Here is a 9,289-nt window from a genome sequence, read left to right as displayed (position 1 = left end):
GCCAAATCTATAGGGCAACCCCCACCCCCCCACAGACCCCCCTCCATCCCTCCAGGCCCCTATAGACACCCCCCCATCCCCTACACAACCCCCCCAACCCCCTGCAGACCCTTCCAAACCCCTCATTCCCTATAAAATTCCCAAATTTTGGGATTTTTTGGGGACCGTCCCCTCATGGGGCGGCCCCGCCGCGGTTTTGGCGCCACGAGTCACGTGATCACAGAAGCCACGCCCACGGCGAACCGCGCCCCGCCCCCTAAGGATCACGTGAGATGCGTGACCACGCCCACGGGGGTGAGGGCACGTGCCGGGCGCCATTTTGTTTTGGCGCGAAGCGAGGCGGGCGTGAGGTGGGGGGGGTTGGACGGGAGTTTTTTTGGGATTTTATGAGGTATTTTTCGGGATTTTCAGCCCCGCAAAGGTGAGGGAGGGGTACGGGAAGCTCGTAGGTTCCTTTAGGTGGGGGTTTGGGCAGCTGAGAGATTCCGACCCCGCCCCTCAGTGGCAGCAGAGAGGTTTTTGTGAGGGGGGCTTCTCATTCCTGAGGAGTTTTATGAGATGGGGGCTTCACTCAACTCATTCCAGGGGGTTTTTATGAGGGGGAGGCCTCATCCTTACCCTCAAATTGAGGTTTGAGGGGGTTTGAGAGGCTGCAAAAAAGTCCCGAGCTCCCCTTTTTGTGGGATTTATGAGGGGGAAACTTCACCCCTACCCCTGAAATTTGGTTTTGGAGTAGTCTATTGTGACCTGAGGAAATTTGGAGCGCCCTCTTTTTTTCCTGAGGGAATTTTGGGCTCCCTCTTTTTTTTCCTGAGGGAATTTTGGGCTCCTTATTTCTTTTTCTGAGGGAATTTTGGCCTCCCTCTTTTTTTTTCCCTGAGGGGATTTTGAGCTCCCTCTTTTTTTTCTGAGGGGATTATGGGCTCCCTCTTTTTTTTTCTGAGGAAATTTTGGGGTCCCACCCCTTCATTTCTTCTTTCTGAGGAATTTTTGAGCTCCCTCTTTTTTTTTCCTGAGGGGATTTTAGGCCTGCTCTTTTTTTTTTTTTTTTTCTGAGGGAATTTTGGGCTCCCCCTTTTTTTCCTGAGGGAATTTTGGGCCTGCTTTTTTTTCCTGAAGGAATTTTCCTGAGGGAATTTTAAGCGTCTCACCCCCCATTTTCTCCTCTGGGGGGGACTCCTGGCCTTGACAAATCCCCCTAAATTCCCTTTTTTCTTGTTTTTCCCTTGTTTTTCTCTCTTTTTCCAGCCTTTTCCATGGCTCCTCGCCGCTCCCCCCGCCTCCATCCCTCGGGATCCTCCTCTGGATCCTCCTCTGGCCCCGCTCCAGGATCAGCAGCTCAGAGCAACTCCCCCAGCTCCTCCCAGAGCTCGTGAGTTTGTTTGGAACACTCCAAAAACCCTCAAAATGTCCTTCCCAATTTCGTTTTTTTTCCCTTTTTCCCAATTTCTCCAAAATTTCCCCGTTTCTGGCCTGTTTTTGCTGCGTTTTCTCCCTATTTCAGCTCCTTTTTATTCAGTTTTTTCCCAGTTCCAGCCCAAATTTCCCCATTTTTTCCTAAATTTTCCCCATTTTCCTCAGTTTTCCCCCTATCCCAACCCCCTTTAATCCCATTTCTCCAACCCCATCCCAATTTCCCCCCGTTTTTTCCCAATTTTCCCTCATTTCCCCCCATTCCCCCCTCGATTTTCCATTTTTTCCCCCATCCCACCCTCTTTTTATCCCATTTTCCTCTCTTTTTTCCCCAGCTCTGCCCCACAATTCACATTTTTTTTATTCCCCCAGGGAATTGCTGACAGATCCCAGCTCTGGCAGCGACTTCGAGGCCTCTCTGCGCCCCCGGGGCAAACGGGGCCCCCCTAGAGGAGCCACCAGGAGCCAGGTCATTCCCAATTTCCCCCTAAATTCCCTCATTTTGGGTTTTTTTCCCAATTCCCCTCGATTTTCTCCAATATTCCCTGACTTTTCTTGCATTTTCCCCAGGTTTCCATCAGATTTTTCCCAATTTTTTCCTGTTTTTTTGCTATTTTTCCCTGTTTTTTTGTTATTTTTCCCTGTTTTTTTCCCAGTTTTCTCTTGTTTTTTCCCAATTTCTCCCTGTTTTTTTTCCCCATTTTCCCTGATTTTTCCCAAATTTTCCCTGATTTCCCACATTTTTCCCAATTCTCCTGATTTTTCCCTAATTTTCCTGATTTCCCTCATTTTCCCTCTGATTTTCTCCCAGTTTTTCCACCATTTCCCCTGATTTTTCCTGATTTCCCCCCAATTTTTCCCAGTTTTTCCCAGATTTTCCCCAATTTCTCCCAATTTTTTCTGATTTCCCCCAATTTTCCCCAATTCACCCCAATTTTTCCCTCAATTTCCCCCCAAATCTCCCCAATTTCCCCTATTTTCCCAGTTTTTCCCAATTTTTCCCTATTTCTCCCCAATTTTTCCCCAATTTCCCCCCAAATTTTCCCAAATTCCCCAAATTTCCCCCAAATTTTCCCAAATTCCCCAAATTTCCCCCCAAATCTCCCCAATTTCCCCCCAATTTTTCCCCTATTTCTCCCCAAATTTCCCCAGGTCCCCTAAATTTCCCCAGTTTCCCCATTTTTCCCACATTTTTTCCCATTTTTCCCCAATTCCCCCCAAATTTCCCTCAAATTTCCCCCAAATGTCCCCAAATTTCCTATTTTTTCCCTAAATTTTCCCATTTTTGCCCCAGTTTTCCCCAATTTCCCCCCCAATTTCCCCAATTTCCTCCCAAATTCCCCCCAATTTCCCCCAAATTTCCCCAAATCTCCCCAAACTCTCCCCAAATGTCCCGAAATTTCTCATTTTCCCCCAATTTTTCCCCCAATTTTCCCCCCAAATTCTCCCCAATTTTCCCAATTTTTCCCATTTCTTCCCCAATTTTCCCCTATTTCTCCCCAAATTCCCCCCAAATTTCCCCAAATTTCCTCAATCCCTCCCAAATTTTCCCCAAATTTCCCCCCAAATCTCCTCAATTTCCCCCAATTTTTCTCTTTCTCCCCAAATTTTCCCCCAAATTTCCCAAATTCCCCCCATTTTTTCCCATTTTTTCCCATTTTTTCCCCAATTCCCTCCAAATTTCCCCCAAATTTCCCCCAAATGTCCCCAAATTTCCTATTTTTTCCCTAAATTTTCCCATTTTTGCCCCAGTTTTCCCCAATTTCCCCCCCAATTTCCCCAGTTTCCTCCCAAATTCCCCCCAATTTCCCCCAAATTTCCCCAAATCTCCCCAAACTCTCCCCAAATGTCCCGAAATATCTCATTTTCCCCCAATTTTTCCCCCAATTTTCCCCCCAAATTCTCCCCAATTTTCTCAATTTTTCCCATTTCTTCCCCAATTTTCCCCTATTTCTCCCCAAATTCCCCCCAAATTTCCCCAAATTTCCTCAATCCCCCCCAAATTTTCCCCATTTTTGCCCCAAATTTTCCCAATTTCCCCCAAATTTTCCTGTTTCCCCCCAGCTCCCGAAGCGCTCTCGCCTCTCCAGCGAGGATGGACCAGACCTGGAGAACAATTCCCTTTTCCAGGCTGTTTATTCAGGAAAAGTGGCCATGGAGGTACCAAAAAAAACCCCAAAAAAACCCCAAAAACCCATGGGGACAATCCCCCAAATTCCCTTTTCTCCCTAAATCCCAATTCCCCCCTCAAATCCCCATTTTTCACTCAAAATTTTTTTTTTATTTCCCATTTTTCTGATTTTTTCCCCTCAAAATTCCTGCTTTTTAGCTCCAAAAATTCCATGTTTTTTCTCTAAACTGCTTTTTTTTCCCCCCAAAATTCTCATTTTTCCCCCCAAAATTTCTGATTTTTCCTGAAATTCCTCTTTTTTCACCTTGAAATTCCTGTTTTTTTCTTTGAAATTCTCATTTTTCCCTCTAAAAATTCTTTTCTCCTCCTGAAATTCCCTTTTTTTTCCTCCTTAAATTTATGTCTTTTCCCCAAAAAATTTTTGTTTTTTCCCCACTAAAATTTAAATTTTTCCCTGAAAAAAAATTTTTTTCCTTCCTAATTTCTATTTTTGCCCAAAATTTGGTTTTTTTACCCCAAATTTTTGGCTCAGACCGTGGTGGACGAGTGGCTGGAGTGGTACCGGCGCGAGCGCGAGGCGGCGTTCGTGGAGCTGCTGAATTTCAGTGTCAGGGCCTGTGGCTGCCAGGGTGAGAAAAATGGGCTGAAAAACGGGGAAATTGGGAAAAAATGGGGTGAAAAACAGAGAAATTGGGAAAAATGGGAAAAAAAATGGGAAAAATCGCGGACAAAATGGGTTAAAAAACAAGGAAAAATAGGTTTAAAATGGGGAAAAAAGTCAGGAAAAAAATCAGGAACATTCAGTGTGAGATCCTGTGGGTGCCAGGGTGAGAAATGGGGTAAAAAATGGGGAAATTGGGAAAAATGGGGAGAGAAAGAGAGAAATTGGGAAAAAATGGGAAAAAAAATGCAAAAAATCGGGGAAAAATTGGTTAAAAATGGGTTAAAAATGAGGAAAAATAGGTTTAAAAATGGGGAAAAAAATCAGGAAACTTCAGTGTGAGATCCTGTGGCTGCCAGGGTGAGAAATGGGGTAAAAAACAGAGAAATTGGGAAAAAATGGGGAAAAAGACGGGGAAAAATGGGGGAAAACTGGGTTAAAATGGGTTAAAAATAAGGAAAAATAGGTTAAAAGATGGGGAAAAAAATCAGGAAACTTTAGGGTGAGGGCCTGTGGCTGCCAGGGTGAGAAAAATGGGGGTAAAAAGGAGAGAAATTGGGAAAAATGGGGGAAAAAATGGGAAAAAACAGGGAAAAAATGGGAAAAAATGGGGGAAAATGGGATAAAAAACAGGGAAAAATAGGTTAAAAATGGGGAAAAAAATCAGGAAACTTCAGTGTGAGGTTCTGTGGGTGCCAGGGTGAGAAATGGGGTGAAAAACGGGGAAATGGGGAAAAAATGGGGGAAAAAACAGAGAAATTGGGAAAAAATGGGAAAAAACACAGGAAAATTGGGAAAAATCAGGGTTAAAATGGGTTAAAAAATGGGGGAAAAAATCAGGAAAAAATCAGGAAACTTCAGTGTGAGATCCTGTGGGTGCCAGGGTGAGAAATGGGGAGAAAAGCAGAGAAATTGGGAAAAATGGGGAAAAAAATGGGTTAAAATTGGTTAAAAATGGGTAAAAAATGGGAAAATTGGGAAAAAAATGGGTTAAAAATGGGTTAAAATGGGAAAAAATAGGGGGGAAAATGGGGAAAAAAAATCAGGAAACTTCAGTGTGAGGTTCTGTGGGTGCCAGGGTGATAAATGGGGTAAAAAATGGGGAAATTGGGAAAAATTGAGTGAAAAATGGGTTAAAAACCAGAGAAATTGGGAAAAAAATGGGGAAAAAATGGGAAAAAATGCAAAAAAATTGGGGAAAAATTGGTTAAAAATGGGTTAAAAATAAGGAAAAATGGCTTAAAAATGGGGGAAAAAAAATCAGGAACCTTCAGAGTGAGATCCTGTGGGTGCCAGGGTGAGAAATGGGGTAAAAAATGGGGAAATTGGGAAAAAATTGATTAAAAACCAGAGAAATTGGGAAAAAAACAGGAAAAAATGGGAAAAAAATGGGGGAAAAATGGGTTAAAAATAAGGAAAAATAGGTTTAAAAATGGGGAACAAAATCAGAAAACTTCACTGTGAGATCCTGTGGGTGCCAGGGTGAGAAATGGGGTAAAAAGGAGAGAAATTGGGAAAAAATGGAGTGAAAAATGGGTTAAAAAACAGAGAAATTGGGAAAAAATGGGGGAAAAAATGGGGAAAAATGGGTTAAAAATAAGGAAAAATAGGTTTAAAAATGGGGAAAAAATTCAGGAAAGTTCAGTGTGAGATCCTGTGGGTGTCAGGGTGGGAAAAATGGGGTAAAAAATGGGGAAATTGGGAAAAATGGGGGAAAAAATGGGAAAAAAAAGGGGAAAAAATGGGAAAAAAATGCAAAAAAATGGGGAAAAAATGGGTTAAAATGGGTTAAAAATAAGGAAAAATAGGTTAAAAACTGGGGAAAAAACCAGGAAACTTCAGTGTGAGATCCTGTGGATGCCAGGGTGAGAAATGGGGAGAAAAATGGAGAAATTGGGAAAAAATGGGGGAAAAATGGGAAAAAATTTGAGATAAAATGGGAAAAATCGGGGTTAAAATGAGTTAAAAAATGGGGAATAATGGGAAAAAAACAGGGAGAAAATGGGTTAAAAAAATCAGGATTTTTGGGATTTTTGGGTTTTTTGGGAATTTTTTTGATTTTTGGGATTTTTGGGATTTGGAAAAAATCAATTTTTGCTGTTCCCAGGTGTGGTGACCCCGGAGATGTTCCGGGAGCTGCAGAATTCCGAGATCATCCGGAGGCTGACGGAGAACTTCCAGGAGGTACTGGGGGATTTGGGGTTTTTTATTTCATGGATTTGGGTTTTTTTTCCATGGATTTGGGGTTTTTTTCCATGGATTTGGGGTTTTTTTTCATAGATTTGGGGTTTTTTCCAGAGATTTTGGGTTTTTTTCCATGAAATTTGGGATTTTTTTCCATGAATTTGGGATTTGTTTCCCATGGAATTTGGGATTTTTTTTTATGGATTTTGGGGTTTTTTCCCATGGATTTTTTTTTTTCCATATATTTGGGATTTTATTCCGGGATTTTGGTTTTTTTTCCATGGAATTGGGTTTTTTTCCATGGATTTTGGGTTTTTTTTTCCATGGATTTTGGGTTTTTCCAGGGAATTTTGGAACTTTTTTCACAGGGGATTTGGGTGTTTTTTTTATGGATTTGAGGGTTTTTTTCCCAGGGATTTTTGGTTTTTTTTTCCAGGGAATTTGGTTTTTTTTTTCCAGAGATTTTGGGGAGTTTTCCATGAAATTTGGGATTTTTCCCATGGATTTTGGTTTTTTTTCTATGGAATTTGGGTTTTTTTTCCATGGAATTTGGGATTTTTGCATGGATTTTGTTTTTTTTTCCTAGGAATATTTTTTTTTTTTCCTAGGGAATTTGGGATTTGATTCCAGGGATTTTGGTTTTTTTTCCATGGAATTGGGTTTTTTTTTCCCATGGATTTTGGGTTTTTCTAGGGGATTTTGGAACTTTTTTCACAGGGGATTTGGGTGTTTTTTTTATGGATTTGAGGGTTTTTTTCCCAGGGATTTTTGTTTTTTTTTTTTCCAGGGAATTTGGGGAGTTTTCTATGAAATTTGGGATTTTTCCCATGGATTTTGGGTTTTTTCCCATGGATTTTGGGTTTTTTTCCATGGATTTTGGATTTTTCTAGGGCATTTTGGAGCTTTTTTCCCAGGGGATTTGGGTTTTTTCCCATGGATTTTGGGGTTTTTTTCCATGGAATTTGGGATTTTTGCATGGATTTTGTTTTTTTTTCCTAGGAATATTCTTTTTTTTTCCTAGGGAATTTGGGATTTTATTCCAGGGATTTTGGTTTATTTCCATGGAATTTGGGTTTTTTTTCCCATGGATTTTGGGTTTTTCCAGGGAATTTAGGAACTTTTCTCACAAGGAATTTGGTTTTTTTCCCATGGATTTGGGTTTTTTTCAATGGATTTTGTTTTTTCTCCATGGATTTTGGGGATTTTTCCGTGGATTTTGGGTTTTTTTTTTCCATGTAATTTGGGGATTTTCTAGGGGATTTGTTTTCTTTTTTCCCCATGAATTCTGTTTTTTTCCCCATGGACTGTGGGGTCTTTCCAGGGGATTTTGCAATTTTTTTTCCCAGAAAATTTTGTATGGTTTTCCCTGGAATTTTTGGGGTATTTTCCAGCGAATTCCATGGTTTCCTCTCTACAATTCCCTTTTCTGTGTCTATTAATTTCCATTTCTGTGTCTGTAATTCCCATTTTTCCATGGTTTCTGTGTCTGTAATTCCCATTTCTGTGTCTCTAATTCCCATTTCTGTGTTTCTAATTCCCATTTTTTGATGTTTTTCCCCCAGGATTCCCCCCTCTATCCCCTCTCCCAGCGCTCCCAGCCCTGGCGCCGGTTCTGCTCCGGGTTCTGTGAGCTCCTGGCCGTGCTGTAATTAACATTTTCCATGTTTTATCTCTGTTTTCCCCCAGGACTCCCCCCTCTATCCCCTCTCCCAGCGCTCCCAGCCCTGGCGCCGGTTCTGCTCAGGGTTCTGTGAGCTCTGACCCTGCTGGAATTCCCATTTCTGTGTCTGTAATTCCCATTTCTGTGTCTGTAATTCCCATTTTTCCCTGTTTTTATTTTAGGATTCCCCCCTCTATCCCCTCTCCCAGTGTTCCCAGCCCTGGCGCCGGTTCTGCTCGGGGTTCTGTGAGCTCCTGGCTGTGCTGTAATTCCCATTTTTGTGTCTATAATTCCAATTTTCTTCTCTATAATTCCCATTTTTCTGTCTATAATTCCCATTTCTGTGTCTGTAATTCCCATTTTTCCCTGTTTTTTTCTCTCAGGACTCTCCCGTGTACCCCCTGTCCAAATGTTCCCAGCCCTGGTGCCGGTTCTGTTCCAGGTTCTGTGAGCTCCTGGCCGTGCTGGAATTCCCATTTCTGTGTCTGTAATTCCTGTTTCTATCTCTATAATTCCCATTTCTGTGTCTGTAATTCCCATTTTTCTGTCTATAATTCCCATTTTTCCATGGTTTCTGTAATTCCCATTTTTCCCTGTTTTTCCCCCAGGATTCCCCCCTCTATCCCCTCTCCCAGTGTTCCCAACCCTGGCGCTGGTTCTGCTCCTGTTTCTGTGAGCTCTGACCCTGCTGGAATTCCCATTTCTGTGTCTATAATTCCCATTTTTCCCTGTTTTTCTGTGTCTGTAATTCCCATTTTCCATGTTTTATCTCTGTTTTTCCCCAGGACTCCCCCCTGTACCCCCTCTCCCAGCGTTCCCAGCCCTGGCGCCGGTTCTGTTCCTGTTTCTGTGAGCTCCTGGCCCTGCTGTAATTCCCATTTTTCCCATTTTTTCCCCAGGACTCTCCCCTCTATCCCCTGTCCCAGCGCTCCCAGCCCTGGCGCCGGTTCTGCTCGGGGTTCTGTGAGCGCTGACCCTGCTGGAATTCCCATTTCTGTGTCTGTAATTAACATTTTCCATGTTTTATCTCTGTTTTTATCCAGGACTCTCCCCTCTATCCCCTCTCCCAGCGCTCCCAGCCCTGGCGCCGGTTCTGCTCGGGGTTCTGTGAGCTCCTGGCCGTGCTGGAATTCCCATTTCTGTGTCTGTAATTCCCATTTCTGTGTCTGTAATTCCCATTTCTGTGTCTGCAATTCCCATTTCTGTGTCTGTAATTCCCATTTCTGTGTCTGTAATTCCC

At 42.6% G+C, this 9,289-nt stretch overlaps 1 protein-coding gene across 1 annotated transcript; it reads left to right on the top strand.

Annotated features, from left to right (window-relative positions):
- The first annotated feature begins 266 nt into the window (after window positions 1–266).
- On the top strand, window positions 267–9,023 carry STAG3 (stromal antigen 3). Its single transcript, XM_033084247.1, has 7 exons — window positions 267–294; window positions 1,249–1,372; window positions 1,786–1,882; window positions 3,478–3,573; window positions 4,077–4,173; window positions 6,313–6,389; window positions 8,949–9,023. Exons 1-7 carry the CDS (start codon window positions 273–275, stop codon window positions 9,021–9,023), a joined length of 588 nt encoding a protein of 195 aa, XP_032940138.1. The 5' UTR covers window positions 267–272.
- The last annotated feature ends 266 nt before the right edge of the window (window positions 9,024–9,289 follow it).

This window comes from Catharus ustulatus, chromosome 37 (genome assembly GCF_009819885.2).
Source record: "Catharus ustulatus isolate bCatUst1 chromosome 37, bCatUst1.pri.v2, whole genome shotgun sequence".
Classification (NCBI taxonomy): domain Eukaryota; kingdom Metazoa; phylum Chordata; class Aves; order Passeriformes; family Turdidae; genus Catharus; species Catharus ustulatus.
The sequence above is the reverse complement of the archived record's forward strand: the minus strand, read 5'-3'. Positions and strand labels throughout refer to the sequence as shown.